At 37.2% G+C, this 15,878-nt stretch overlaps 2 protein-coding genes across 2 annotated transcripts in view; both read right to left on the bottom strand.

The window, feature by feature from the left end:
• The window catches only part of HNMT (histamine N-methyltransferase), a 1,236,603-nt gene that overhangs the window by 855,210 nt on the left and 365,515 nt on the right, over positions 1–15,878 (bottom strand). The window lies entirely within an intron of this gene.
• NXPH2 (neurexophilin 2) overlaps positions 7,772–15,878 on the bottom strand; it is a 112,400-nt gene continuing 104,293 nt past the window's right edge. The window contains exon 2 of the mRNA XM_050751008.1: positions 7,772–10,289. Coding sequence (XP_050606965.1) covers positions 9,546–10,289 — 744 coding nt within the window. The 3' untranslated portion in view covers positions 7,772–9,545. The remainder of the gene's footprint in view (positions 10,290–15,878) is intronic.

Here is a 15,878-nt window from a genome sequence, read left to right as displayed (position 1 = left end):
AGCGGTAACTACACTTCTTGATCATAGCTCCCACCAGGATGGACAGCCTTTTCTTCACACTCTAGTTCTAGTTCTCGCTGGCTCTCAGAATACATTTTCTTCTCTTATCTTTGGCCTAACAATGGTAAGGGCCTTCAGCTGTTGGTAATCTATGGGCATTTCACTGTATGTGTCAGCTGTTGTTGTGACAACAAACAACTCCAACATTTTTGTAGTTTAAAACAATAGGCATTAGTATTTTTCTGATGAAACATCAGAGCTATGGATTTGGCTGTGGCCCAGGTTCAAGTATCTTCTCATTCTGGATCCCAGGTTGAAAGAATATGATGTTCTCTTGGTATAGGCAAAAACACAAGACAGAGCTCAACCCAAACCCTACAATTGCATGTAAAGCTTCTACCTGGATATGGAAAATGTCAAGTTTACTGACATTCAAGTGGCCAAAGCATGCAACACGGTCAAACCCAAAGTCAAACAAGTAGGGATGTATACTTCTCCCACAAGAGTGTTAGACCTTTTGAGTGACCTTTGTTTTCTGTTAGGACTCTGACTAATACAGCTATCTATAGAAAAAAATATTATTAAGGAAAGCTTATTACAATGATAAACAGAACTCCCTCGCTGCACCCAAAGGCAGAAATTGCAGCCAGCCTTCAGGAGTGAACCGGAATGAGAGACTGGAGTACTTTCCAGACTTGCCTTTTCTCCTCTTTGCTCTTTTCTGACTGTTTGCTTCCATTTTTCTCTTTTTGCAGGACAGTTTCACTTGCTTCTCTTACCTACATTTTGGAAAACATAATGTCCAACATCTCCTAAGTGTGATGTTCCAAGATGAACCATCTGCTGGTCTTCACTCTAAATTCACAGAGAAGGCTTCTGACTGGCCCAGTGTGGGTGAGCTGCTCATTGCCAGTGCTACAGACAGGGCACAATGGGCAAGGCCACACTGTACAAAGTAGTTGCTGGGACCCTACATTGTAACATGGATTATGCTGATGGAGAATTAAAAGTAAAGAGCAAGAGTGTAGACCAGGTGCCTGCCATGTCCAGACCTCTTTTTCACTCTACATTTTCCTTTGATAATCGCTGCTTTGTTAAGCAGCATCTACTAAGTAAAATTGGAGTTTCTTGCTTTCCTTTTTTGTTTAGTGCAATATTTATTTTCTACTTAAAAGAAATCCAGAATTTGTAATATGAAGTCCCTTTTTTAAAAAAAAAAAACTTTGATTTTCTATATGCAATACACTAGGTCTAAATTTTCAATTTCTTTTAAATATGGATAGAAAGTAGACATCTCTCTGAAGACAAGTGCGAAGTCTACCTGCAAATATGGATTTCAGCCTAGTAATGAAGATATTTGTAATGATATATCAAGTAATTTTGGAGGGAGAGATTTTGAATAAAAATAATGACATCTAATTATTTACACTGACCTTGGTATATCTATACAATATAAAAGTAATGGGTAGCAAAAAAAAAAAAAAAATACTGGAGTATTGTACTTTAAAGTTCTTATATTCCTTTACTGCTCATAATCTGTGTAATATAAACAGCACGGTGAGACAGTTATTATAACTCCATTTTGCAGGTAAGTAAACTGAAACTCAAAGAGGTTGAGTAACTGGCCTAAATTCATAGCGCTATTAAATGGCAGATTCAAGACATAAATCCAGATTGGATTAACTCCAAAGTCTGTGCTTATTTGTAAATTATCTAGGATGGTGGCAGACCAGAGTAGGCATCAATAATTATTAGCTTCTTTTCTCTGTAAAGGTTCTTTCACTTCTCTAATGCTGTGATTTGCATGGCTCTTTCATAAAGCGAGTGGAGTGGGATTATGATAATGATAGTTTCTATTTGCCAAAATGATGTCACAGGGGCTCTGAGAATGAGTTGGCTTCCCAGATTCTATTGGGAGTGGGATCTGAGCTTCATCTTCCTAAAATGGATTTGTAATAAAATTTTCTTAGAGAAAGAGTCTTGCCCTGTCACTCAGGCTGGGGTGCAGTGGTGCAATCAGCTCACTGCAGTCTTGAACTCCTGGGTACAAGTGATCCTTCTACCTCAGCCTCCTGAGTAGTTAGGACTACAGGTGTGCACCACCACATCCAGCTAATTTTTTAACTTTTTTTTTTTTTTTTTTTTTTTTTTTTTGTAGAGGGCTCACTATGTTGCTCAGGCTGGTTTGGAACTCTTAGCTTCAATCAATACTTTTTCCTTGGTCTCCCAAAGTCCTGGGATTATAGGCATAAACAACTACCCCCAGTTTGTAATTTCTGTTTTGACCCACCGAAGTTTTACAAAATTATGTTTCAGGGATTAGAATAATTATATTGGACTTCTCTTTATCCTAGGGTGGATAACAAGAAAGAAGGTAGAGGGCATCCTATTATTCACACAATCCTGGGGATATTGCATTCATGACTTCATATCCAGCCGTGCACTATTTTCCACATGGTTTTCTCAGGAAGTGTTCCTAGTGTCTTTTTATTCCAGTCAAAAGTTTTAAATATCAGATATAATGGTGTATTAATTACATTACCACATAGTACATGATTGCAACTCCGTAAAAACTCCATACACACACATATACACACACACACACAGAACTACATATATGTGTATATATACACACACACACATATATACACACACAAACACATCCATATATGGATAAAACTGAGAAGAAAAACATAGAACAAATATATTTATTAGTAATGGGATTATAGGTAGTATTTTTAAATCAAAATTTTCTTTTATTTAACATTTAAAAGAGATTTATATAAAGGAAACAGTAACGAATTAGTGCGTCACAATGTTTCAACTAGCCAGAATGCACACAAAATGGAGCATCCCAGGCAATGGAAGGAAACATTCGTAGTAATTTAAAATATCTCAAAAACCCACACCTGTAATCCCAGCTACTCAGGAGGCTGAGGCAGGAGAATTGTTTGAACCCGGAGGAAGTTACGGTGAACCAAGATTGCACCACTGTACTCCAGTCTGAGTGATAGAGTGAGACTTCATCTCAAAATAAATAAATAAAATAAAATACTTAAAAAACCTACTAATTTAAAAAAATGTATCTGATCTTTGTACATATTTATGGGGTACATGTGATATTTTGTTACACGGATAGAATACATAATGATCAAATCAGAATATTTAGGGTATCACCTGAAGTATTTACAATTCCTTGTGTTGGGAACATTTCAAGTCCTCTCTTCTAGCTATTCTGAAACATATAATACACTGTTGTTAAGTATAGTCACCCTATCCTGCTATAGAAAATTAAAACTTATTCCTTCTCTGTAACTGTATGTGCCCATTAACCAACCTTTCTCACCACCCCCAATACCCTTTCCAGCCTCAGATAACTATCAAACTGCATCTCTACCTTCATGAGATCACCTTTTTTTTTTTTTTTTTTTTTTTTTTTTAATGCCCACATATGAGTGAGAACAAAAAGTATACTAATTTATCTCTGCCAGGATAGACAAGAAATGTATACTCTGGCTTGTCTCTGGAGAAGGGCACAAGGTAGCTATGGAAAAGAAGCAGGAAGGAGGTCTTCCTCTGTATACCATTTTGGTACCTTTTGAATTAGAAATTAATGTAGTGTATTATCAACAAAAAGAAAGATAGAAAAAAATGTATACTCATCTTCCTTGCCTTAGTACAGGAAGTAGAATTAGCATGATTCTTGAATTTTTGTTTCCTTATCTTAAGAATTCTCCACCTCTATTTTATATGGATCATTTGGAAAACACATGTATTTAAGTAAACAACTTCCCTACATATGTTTCAATGCAGTTTAATGCCATATATATGACACTTTTTAAGAAAATAGCTTTATCTGGGCATTGTGAAACATTCAAAAAGTATAAAATATGGAGACCCTATTTTTTTTAGATGATGGAACACATAAAGAAGTATAAGTAATAGGGCAAACTCAGAGTTGTGCACATGAAATTATTACTGCAATGCCTAGCATAGACTCAAACACACAATTCAATTAGACAAAGATCAGAGTGTGCTAGAGTATGTAGATAGAGAAGATTTTGTGCAATGTTTTTATTAGTTAGGTCATGCCAAGCTGCAGTAACACATTCATCCTAATATTTTAATGATTAAAGAACAATGTATTTGCTTATCTCTCATATAGCAGTCCAGGGTAGGTTGGGGATTGGTTGAGTGACCCTTTTCCATTATCAGAAAAGAATTCAAACTGGGGATTACTTTGTCACTATCAATGTGTCCTCAGGGCATCTATCTCAGTCAGCCAAAGGGAAAAGAACACAGAGAAGCATGGGAACACTCCTGAGTGAGTCCACTCCTAGAAGTGCACACACCCTTTCCTCTCACACTCCACTAGCTGTGGCTCAGCAACAAGGCCACACCACACTACATGAGATGCAGGGCTAGCCACACAGTTGACCTTTCCATTGCAATAGAGAAGTAGAATGGATTTTGGTGGACAGCTGGGAGTTTCTATCCCAGATACGGAACATCAATGATTTGGAGGAATAAAGAAGATGAGGAATGGCTTTGCCCAGGCAGGAAAAACAGTAAGTATAACCAGGCTATTAAACCTAGCCAGGACTCCATTTCTTTAGCTGATAAAGAAAACTTATTCTAAATGTTTTCTAAAATTGTTTCTGGCTTTTAAATTTCTGTGCTTCTGAGAGCTAACATTCTGTGGGTATTGTGTTCAGATGAAGCAAGGTGCTCATGTTTGAAATGGTGCAAGATAACTCTTATGATATGGATAGAGTGGCTCTTGAATAATCAATGTATTTCACGGGAGATTTTTTAAAAAAAATCAACAGATATTGATCAAGTACCTACTTGTGATGGTTAATTTTAAGTGTCAACTTGACTGGGTGAAAGGATACCCATATAGCTGGTAAAACATTATTTCTAGGGGTGTGCGGGTGTTTCTGGAAGAGATTAGTATTTAAATCAGTAGACTGAGTAAAGAAGATCCACCCTCAGCAATATGAGTAGGCACCATCCTGTCTAGTGAGGGCTTGGGTAGAACACAAAGGTGAAGGAACTGTGAGTTTGCTCTCATTCTCTTGCTGAGCTGGGACATCCATATTCTCCTGCCCTTGCACATTGGAACTCCTAGTCTCAGGCCTTTGACCTTGAACCATGAACTTTCCCGGTTCTCCAGCTTGCAGAGGGCATATGATTGAACTTCTTAGCCTCCTAATAGTGTGGGCCAATTCTCTCCATGTATGAGGATAATACATCTTCTCGTACATTTTTCTACATACCATATTGGTTTCATTTCTCTGGAGAACCCTGACTAACATACTATTTACATACCATACACTTTAAGAGGTGCTGTGGAGGACACAAAAGAGTTAACTCATTTTTTTTCTTTTTTTTTTTTTTTTTTTTTTGGAGACGGAGTCTCGCTCTGCTGCCCAGGCTGGAGTGCAGTGGCCCGATCTCAGCTCACTGCAAGCTCCGCCTCCCGGGTTCACGCCATTCTCCTGCCTCAGCCTCCCGAGTAGCTGGGACTACAGACGCCCGCCACCGCGCCCGGCTAGTTTTTTGTATTTTTTTTTAGTAGAGACGGGGTTTCACCGTGTTAGCCAGGATGGTCTCGATCTCCTGACCTCGTGATCCGCCCGTCTCAGCCTCCCAAAGTGCTGGGATTACAGGCTTGAGCCACCGCGCCCGGCCGAGTTAACTCATTATTTTAGATAATAGATTAAGTACTACAAATGCACCTCAACTTATCACGGGGTTGTGTCCTGATAAACCCCTTGTACATTGAAAATCCTAAATTAAAAATGCGTTTAACACACTTAATCTACCAATCATCATAGCTCAGCCTAGCCTACCTTAAATGTGCTTAGGCACTTACATCGGTCTATAATTGGGTAAAATAATCAAATTCAAAGCCTATTTTATAATAATGTGGTGAATATTTCATGTAATTTATTGAATACTTTACTGAAAGTGAAAAACAGAATGGTTGTACGAGTACTCAAAATGCTGTTTCTACTGAATGCATATGGCTGTTGCACCATCATAAAGTCAAAAAATTGTAAGTTGAACCATTGTATATCAGGGACTGTCTGTATTTATGGGACAGCTGAGTTGAATGAAGAGAAGGGAAATTTAACGATGAAACAGAATGGGATATGTTCCCAGGATTCCAGACCTCACAATACAGGGTAGGAGATTGGGATGAAGATGAAATGATCTTTGAGTATCATCTAATGACTTTTCTGAAGAAAAAAGAATCTATAATGTGAACTTTTTCCCCCCTGATTTGTCTCTTGCAATTGGCAATATTAAATTGTCATTCATTGAGAGTTCTGATTAATCAACATTGAGTTAACTTTGGTTTCACTGCAAGGAAGAATGCACGACTCCATCCTCTATATTTTACGGGCCAGTTAATTAATTTAAAATTCTTCATGAGGTGAAATCAAACCTTTAGGCAATCAAGGCATTCCCCAAAATACACCAATTCCTATGAAAATAAATTCTCAGGTGCCATAATCACCTGAAAACTGCCCAATGTAGTCTTCCACTGTTGTTAATTCTTAGCCAGTCATATTGCTAATGTATTCCAGGACTCTTATCTTTGGATATAAGGATTTAACCTGACTTAATTTGGATTTATCCTGACTTACTTTTCTGTAGTTTGAGTTTCTAAAAGATTTGTGATCATAGATAAATTATTATCCTAAATATTTTAGGGGGAGGTTATTTCCACTGTTTTCAGGTTCAGTTTTGGCTACTGGGTCCTGTCTTGTTATAAACTCATTGCAATTATTTTTGTTGTCTTGAATACCTGCTTCAGTTTACCTTTCTTATGTAACACAGAACCTGGGACTAGGAGTCAGGAGAAATGCATTTCAGGTGGGTTTGCCATTTACTAGTGGGCACATCATTACCCTCATAGGGACTTGCGTTTTCTTGTCTGTCAAATAAGAGGATTAAGAAGGTAGTGTAGGTGGCACTGTCTTTGAAATATTACTCTTCTATATGTTAATATGTCTATACATTTAAAAGTTCTGTCACTTTAATTTTTAAACAGTTTGTGACCGAGGGCAAAATTAGCTTCCATGAATGTCCTTTTCCTCAATAGCAGTACTAAAAGGCACAAAACAGTTTTGTAGAAATGTGTGTATTTGCATGCTTAAGTGGGCTCTGATTTATATTGTGCCAAGTACCATTATTGACAATTAGGTATGCTTTGCAATGAAATTTTGACTTAGAAATATATGTGGCATATATTCTACTCCAATTTAAAAACAAGCTTATGGGAAACTTTAAAAAAATTCTACAAACCTTGCTAACATCTAAGAACTGTATAAATCGATTTATAGGGGTTTTTTTTTCTAGCATAGAAATAATGTTCACATCTCTCAACTTTTGAACATCCAATAGTTTTAAACCTTGTTATTTCATGTCAAAACAATAATAATCATAATGGCAGCTCACAAGTAGAGAGTTCTTTCTTACTAGATGCCATGCTATGTACAAAATATTTTATGTAAGTGATCCTTTCGCCCTGCTTTAAAATCTCCACAGCCAAGCTGCCTATTTAATATGTATCTAAGGGAAACCTTCATGTTCAATTGGTATCTCACACACACACACACACACACACACACACACACACACACAGAGAGAGAGAGAGAGAGAGAGAGAGAGAGAGAGAGAGAGAGAGAGAGAATAAGCCCTTGTGAGGAAAAGAAACAAGGAGAACAGAGTCTTTAAAAAAAACCACCCAGGATTCATGTGACAGATCTAGCAAATTCTTTTTATTTACATAGAAATGTGTACGCATACTTTCTCTATACACAGAAAATTCTAAGTATATATATATACATATATGATTCCCACATATTTTACAATAAATAATATTTTACTCTTGTTTCTAGGTGAAAATAAAAAGATGTCTCAAAATATTACTCACCAACCACAAAATTACAAAAACACGTGGTGAACTCAGAGCAAGAACTTCAAGCCTGCATTACCACACACTAAGCCTAGTACAATTTTTACAAAAGACAAAAATTGAACACTGCAGATATTACCAGTAAAAGGAAAGAAATGAAGATATAAAATAGAGAACAGAGCTCTTGGTTTTTTGAACAGTGTGGTAAGACTACTTCTTGTTGTTTAGGACTTATCTTCCTTTAGTCCTCAATTTAATGTTTTACTTTAATTAATATTTTACAATAAGAAGGGAGAAAGAAGTTAACATCTATTGTAAAATGACTGACAATTCCATGAGCGTCCTGAGTTCTAGAAGCCTTTTTCCTGATCAACTAGACACCTCTTTCTGTTATAATTTAATAATCATCCAGTTCTACCATGTAGCATTGCTATTCACCCCCACAGGGAAGATGAGAAGGGCACTGACTATGAAGTGACATTAATTTGGAAGTCATTTCAAAAGTCTGGTAAGCCATGTATCTTGCTTGTCAGTACTTAATAATTAGAAATGTTTAAACATAACTCTCTATTTCCACATAGAGTTTGATCTTTTATTCAAATATTAACTAAATGCAAGGAGAACTTAATCTGGGAGGCTAGAAATAATGAATCCATAATCCTGAAATTTCCTCCCTCCACTTCCCACTTTTGTTTTCTATTCTAGTCTAGGAAACAAGCACTTTCAACTTCAGAGTTGTTCTACACATGTGTAAAGAATCACACTACCGAATGAATTGAATAAAGCTCTAAGCTATAGGATGCATACACATTTTGTCATTTTTTGATTAATCCCACAGCATTTGAATTTATCAGAAGAGTCTAAAAGCATCATGAATTTTGTTGTTGTTGAACAAACTTATTCTCAGATTTGCTTTCCCATTACATCAGTATTCAAACTCAGAAGGGAATCATAAGAATGGTGACCAACACAGGGCTATGTGCTTAAATCACATTCCACGCAACTCTAGCTCAGATGATAAGGAACTTGGTTCCACTGTGGCACTGTAACTTCACACACGAGTTTTGGAACAAATTTTACCCTTTTTTCTCTCATATCAATAACAGCACAGATGGATGGGGAAAAGATAGAAATATAAAAAAAAGTTCCAATGTCAAAAACACAATTCATTTATCAAATACAATCTTTTCCTTTACTGCATCTGCTATTTCTGCGGTAACCTTCCAAAACATATTTCAAAGGCAGGCTCATTTCAAGAGCAATGTTTATCACATGCATAATTTTGTTCCTTCTTGTCACATATTGCTATCATTGATGTTTCTTTCTGAGAAACAATAAGATTTCTATAACTTAGTCATCTTGCATGAAAGTGATGGTTTCATAAACAATTTAACTTTTTAGATAAAGGTACCTATGATAGAAACAAACAAATCTCACATTTAAAGATGTCTCTTTTTCTTTTTTTAAATTTGAAAACCTGATAGGGAACTATTTGTTCACCGCCATAAACAAAAGGGATCCTTTACCGTAAAGAGCTGGGCTTGTTTCTTGGTCATTCTAATCAAATATATATATATACACACACATATCCCTCATTTCTACCACAACAGGAAGGTCAGCCGGAAGATAAGTATGGGGTCTCACTATGGTAATTGTAGTCAGGGCACACCTTTTGCACGAGTTTATAATCAACACTGTAAAAGGCAATGTAAATGCAAATGACCTTGAAGGGCTTGGAGCACAACCAAGACACATGGCTCTGAGTCTGCTCCTGGTAGCAGATCTTGGATGGGTCAAAGTTGCACAGGGCGGTCTTTTTCGCCCGATCTGTTTTTTCATACTCAATGCGACAATTGAAAGATTTAGATTCCTTGGTCTCCAAGGTAGACTGGGGGGAAACTTCAAATTCCACCACCTTGGAGGGTGGTACCAAGCTCACTGAAACATTGCCCAGGCCTGTTGAATTATGTCGGAAATACACACTGAAGGTTCCATTTCCATGGTCAACAATTTTCCCTGTGATGAGGAGATTGAGTTTGACAGTTTTAATGTTGGAATGAAAGTCACCCCATCCAAACATTTTCTTAAATTTTCCTGTTTTCACTATTGGCCTCCGTTTAGTTCTTGCCAATGGCTCCTGAACCTCCGTGATGTTGGCCAGCCAATCCCAAAAGTTTTCCATGCTGTCTGCATACGCCATGGGGCCGGGCTTGGGCACCGGAGACTGTTTAACAAACAGGCGCAGGGGACTGATGATCCTTGAGTGCACCACGTTGCCGACCAAGGTCCCTGGAGCATCTTTGTCTTCCCAATCCAGCCCCTCCGTGGCATGTACCACTTCCTTACTGTCACAAAATAGCTGTTCGAAAAGAAGAAAGAGAAATAAACTTTAGGTTAATACCGTGACTGCGCACTCAAACTGAAATCAAACCGCAAGGGAAATTCTTTCAATATTATTTAGATTCTTATTCGACAGCATTTCACACACACACAGCTGGGCTCAACAGTGTAACAAGATGAGCATTTAATTCAAGCAATGGAAAACCGTGAATATGAAAATTAAAAAAGGTGATGTTAAGAACAAAGTATTTCATTTTAATGGGTTGATGTGGTTTTAGTCTCTGTTTCCTGATCTTCACAATGCTAATTTTCCAGTTTGGGGGAAGAGTATATTTTGACTTCTCGTTTGATATAATCATTAAATTGTCAACTCTTTTCTTTCAGGTAGAAGACAAAAATAGAATGCTGAAGGTATCTACCAAGGAGCTAAAAACTGTCAATGATATTGATAAGTCTTTTAAGTATATTTGGAAATATTAAGGTGATTATTATGTTCAAAGGCTTATAACATGTAATTTCATAGCTCTTTATATAATTCCGTCTCAAACTCTGTAACAAAAAAAGGCATGTGATGAGGATTAGAAAGTTCTACAAAATTTTTAGTTGAAAAAATATAAGTAAAAATTTAGTTGCCTTTATAGAAACAGAAAGTAATGTAGAGAGGTATATTTTGAATTAATAGGTTGTATAGGATTTAATAAATTTTATTACAACTGAATTATATCCTAAAATAATTGCTAAGAAAATGTCATGTGCATATGTTTTATGGGTTTCTCAGTATTTTGGTTCAAATAATAGCCACTGAAACATAAGACTTTATTTGCATTTGATTTTTCTTTTTCTTCTTTTTATAGTACAAGAGTCCCCATGTTTACTAAAAATAATTTAGTTAAGTAGATACGGATTTTAAGGGACAGAATCATTATATATGATGCTGTTGCATGGAGTGAATATTTATGGGTGATTTATAAAAAGTCTGGAAAATAGAGGTTTCTAGTGGAAACACAGCCTCTTATCTCTAACGGCACAAACTACTCTTGTAATGATTCTCCGGAAAACTGTCAGCATGATGAAATGGGTGAGGAAAGAAATGAGGCTGTGTTTATGTCCTTTCTCTAGCCCTTTCAAACTTGGCAAAGCACTTGGTAAAAATGGTTTCAGATTATTCCCAAAATTACTGCTTTCAGTCCAATTTTGAAAATAAATGAAAGACACAGCCTGATTATAAATACAGCATTTGACTAGATGGCATAGTTTGATAACATAAGGTTATCTATTGCATGTTCATAAAAGTTTAGAAGCTTAAATCCTAACAGGGCTTTGTGAAAAGTATTTTCACCTATGTCTAGTCCCCAAATCACTTTAGGAATCCAAGGACTCAAAAGGTATAGCTAGGTTTCTTGAAAATTATTTTTTACTTTGGTAAGGATGGGAGGGTGCTACAACATATACTTCTCCCTTTGGTTAATTTCCTGGAAGCTTTTCTTCCTCATTTCTGGAGTTTAAAAAAATTCAGAACAAGTTGGTATGATGCATATTCTTACATTTTGAGAACCTAAATCCATATGGCCTCTTCTTAGGGGCTTATACACCCTGAATTGATACTCCTTTCTCTCTCCTGGTGTTGAAAGGCTGTCAGATTCCCCAGGGAAAGAGGGATCATTACTCTGGATTTCTGGCTGAAAGTATTTCTGATACTGTAACTACAGTTTTCTGATTTTGCACACTTTTTTCTCTTTTATTGGTATACAATATTTTACATATTTATGGGGGTACATGTGAGTATTTGATACATGCATAAAATGTGTAATGATTAAGTTAGAGTATTTAGGGTATACATCATCTCAAGTATCACTAGTATGTATTGGGAACATTTCAAGTCCTTCAAGCTACTTTAAAATATACAACATGTTGTTGTTAACTATAGTATAGTCACCCTACACTGCTGTCGAACATGAGAACTTGTTTTATTTTATTTTAAAAAATGGGATTAATTTTTTTTTTAGTAGAGATGGGGTCTCAGTTTGATGCCCAGGTGGTCTCAAGCTGCTGGCCTCAAGTGATCCTCCTGCCTCGTCCTTCCTAAATGTTGGGATTACAGGTATGAGCCACCGTGCCTGGACTAGAACTTATTTCTTCTATCTAACTATGTTTGTACTCATCCATCAATCTCTCTTCATTTCGCCCACCCCACCCTCAAATGCTTCCCAACCTCTGGTACTATCAAAATCCTCTATTTCTATGAGATCAAGTTTTTAGCTCTTACAGATGGGTGAGAATATGTGTTTGTCTCATTTCACTTAACATAATGACTTCCAGTTCCTTGAATACTATTTATTTATTTATTTTTAGAGACAGGATATCACTTTGTCACCCAGGCTGGAGGCATAATCATAGCTCACTGCAACCTCAAACTCCTGGGCTCAAATGATTCTCCCCCCTCAGCCTCCAGAATAGCTAGGAATACAGGTGCACACCACCATCCCTGGCATACACACACACACACACACACACACACAAACATATATATATATATTAGACAGTCTTGCTCTATCACCCAGGCTGCGGTGGAGGGGTGCAATCTCAGCTTATTACAATCTCCACCTCCCGGGTTTAAGAAATTCTTGCACATCAGCCTGCCGAGTAGCTGGGATTACAGGCATGCGCCAACATGCCTGACTAGTTTTTGTGTTTTTAGTGGAGACAGGGTCTCACCATGTTGGCCAGGCTGGTCTCAAACTCCTGGCCTCAAATGATCTGCCTGCCTCGGCCTCCCAAAGTGTCAGGATTACAGGCGTGAACCACTGCTCGGCTTAATTTTTTATTTTTATACAGATGAGGTCTTGCTATGTTGCCCAGGCTGGTCTTGAATTCCAGCCTCAAGTGATCCTCCTACCTTGGCCTCTCAAAAGTGTTGGGATTACAGGAGTGAACCATCACGTCCAGTCCCTTGAACACTCTTACTCATGATGTGCACAAACTTCATTCCAATCATTTGGTAATAGTCCATGGAGCTCAACACCCAGACTCTGCTTCCGACTTGAGTTTCCTGAGAATGGAGACAGCCTGGTCCAAGCGACCTGTCTCAGCATCTCTCCAGAAAGAGGGCCAAGGATGCATAGGCAGATAAGAAGCTCTTGCTGATCAAGGTCCAATTTCTCTTCTGTGATCGTGATTCTTGCTGCCCATAGTCTACTACCTATTTTTCACCTGTTTCCAGTATTTCATGAGATTCACCATGCTTGGTAAATGCTTACAGACACATCTACCATTTGCGGAACATCTGGCTTACAAGAAGTGCTCCTTAGTTCCCAATCTCTACTCCTTGATTTGGTACAGCTTCTGAGCTTCTTCCCTTACTCTCACCTTCCTTCTTCTATTTCATGGGAGAGAGCCCTTCTGACATTTTCCCCTTTAAGCTTGCTTTTAAAAATACGTCTTGATTCTTACCTTTATGTATCATAATATCAATTACTTTATTACAAATACCATGATACTTTATCAGCAGAACTAAAATACATTTTTCATTCAAAAAATTTTTTTTTCAACCAGAAGTATAAAAATACTCCTTTATCAATAGCAATGTGCCCTCTTTTTCTTTAAAGTGTTTGTTTTATGTTACGTGTTTCCCTAAACTTTTTTTCTGCCTGATTCATTTTTCTTGTTTTAGTGCTATGCCTAATTTTCTCCTCACTTTCCCATTACTGAAAAACCAATAAGAATTGAGCCCATCATTCAACAACCAGTAAGTTTTGCAATCATGTAGTCTTAGCTGATCTTGGTGCACTTTCAAATATATGACAGACACCGATACCTTAAGAGATCCTTCTCTTATCTCTAGGACTTCCATCGTGATGGTTCTGAGATTACTCAATAATAATAATAATAATAGTAATAGTAATAATAATAGTAAAAATAATAACAATCAGTCATTACTGAGACATTTTCAAAGATCTGAACACTTTTCTGGTAGCAGTTTATGTTGTAAGAGGACTTGACCCAAATATATGTGACTCTCTTAAAAAAAAATGAAAGTAGAAAACATTCTAAGCTTATCAAACAGATAAATTGAGTGTCATTATTTGCTTTTACAAAAGTTGTTTTATTCTTTGGAAAAGGTTCTCTATATGAGAATTTGAAATGAAATTAGATTTCTAAAAAAAAAATCATTCTAACACACTACTGTTCAGGTCCAAACCTGCTCAAAGAGCCCTTGATTTTAAGATTAGTCTATATAATAAAAAATAATAAAAATTAGCTAATGGCAAAGATATGTAATGTTTCTCTCTTCCAGTGACAGCATGCACTGGCAGTGCCTTAGATAAAAAGTACATATATATATATAAATCTATATAAAGCACTTATTTTTTTTTTAAATTTGGCTTTCCTTAGAGCATCATATTTCTAGCTTGTTTTGACAACAACATTAGCCAAGTTGGAAAAACTGTGTACAACCTCTCCTGCTTATTACTTTAAAATGCACGGACAGTTCTCACAAGTGCAGACTTCCAAATCTAAACCCAAATCTCAAAAAGTTATCTGACAGTGATTTACCGGTAGAAGAATATAATTTAAAGGGCAAGTATATTTCTCTATGTCATTTAAAAGCTGACAATTTTATCTCCCTGCCCAACTTTCAGCCTTGGTGTAACTTGTTCAGCCTTCCTCTTGTTATAAATCACCACTTTATAACATCACTGCTGAGAGCTCAGGCACACTTTTCTACACCAGGTCTACCTAGATGATTATATGACCTAAGTCCCCAGCCCACATGCTCAACATGAAGACCTAATCAGAAGATTGGAGGCTGATGAGCCACAACCCTGCCCACCTCCCCACTGCTTACCCATATATTCCCAATGGGGAAGCAACCTGATATGATGGAAAAGAGCATAGGATTTATTGCCTAATGGCATCATCACCCCTTGCTCAAGTGTATGATTTGAACCTCAGTTTTCTCACCTATATCTCCTTTGCTGGTTGTAGGGACTAAAAGAATGGATGGAAATTACTGGGCCTATTCCTTGGCAAAAGGCATTCAATGACTGATGGCTCTTCCATGGTCCAATGGATAATCTCGTGCCTCTTACTCAAGAAGAGTCTCCAAAGGTTTCTATGAATTCTCAAGCCTCCAGGGAAACTGATTGATGGTTAATTGAGCAACTTGTTCAGTGCCATGTGATAAATTAATGACCAAGTAGAAATCCACCCTCTCAACCCCAGAACATCAATTGAATGTTTCCTTGTGTCTAGTCTTACTGGCATCTGAGTCACATCCAAATCCCAGGTGAACTCTCTTTGCCAACAAAATGTGTTTGTAGATCTTTGATTCCAATCTACTATATGAGTCAGCAAAGGGAGCTGAGAATATAAAGTGTCTGGTAGGTGTCCTCGTTCCTGAACAGACAATTTCTGTGATACAACATGCTGGGAGAAGACTGTAGGTGGCTCTGAATCTGTTGGTAATCCACTCTGTCCAAGGCAAGATTGTTAAGTGTTATCTACAAAACAGATAGCTGTATATTCCTGGTTACTTTTGTATTTGCTGGGGCTCTTCCTGCATGCTGGGAGAAGACTGTAGGTGGCTCTGAATCTGTTGGTAATCCAC

The sequence above is a fragment of the Macaca thibetana genome, chromosome 12 (genome assembly GCF_024542745.1).
Source record: "Macaca thibetana thibetana isolate TM-01 chromosome 12, ASM2454274v1, whole genome shotgun sequence".
NCBI classification, from domain to species: Eukaryota; Metazoa; Chordata; class Mammalia; order Primates; family Cercopithecidae; genus Macaca; species Macaca thibetana.
Note: the sequence above shows the minus strand (reverse complement) of the source record. Positions and strands in the feature narration are given on the sequence as shown.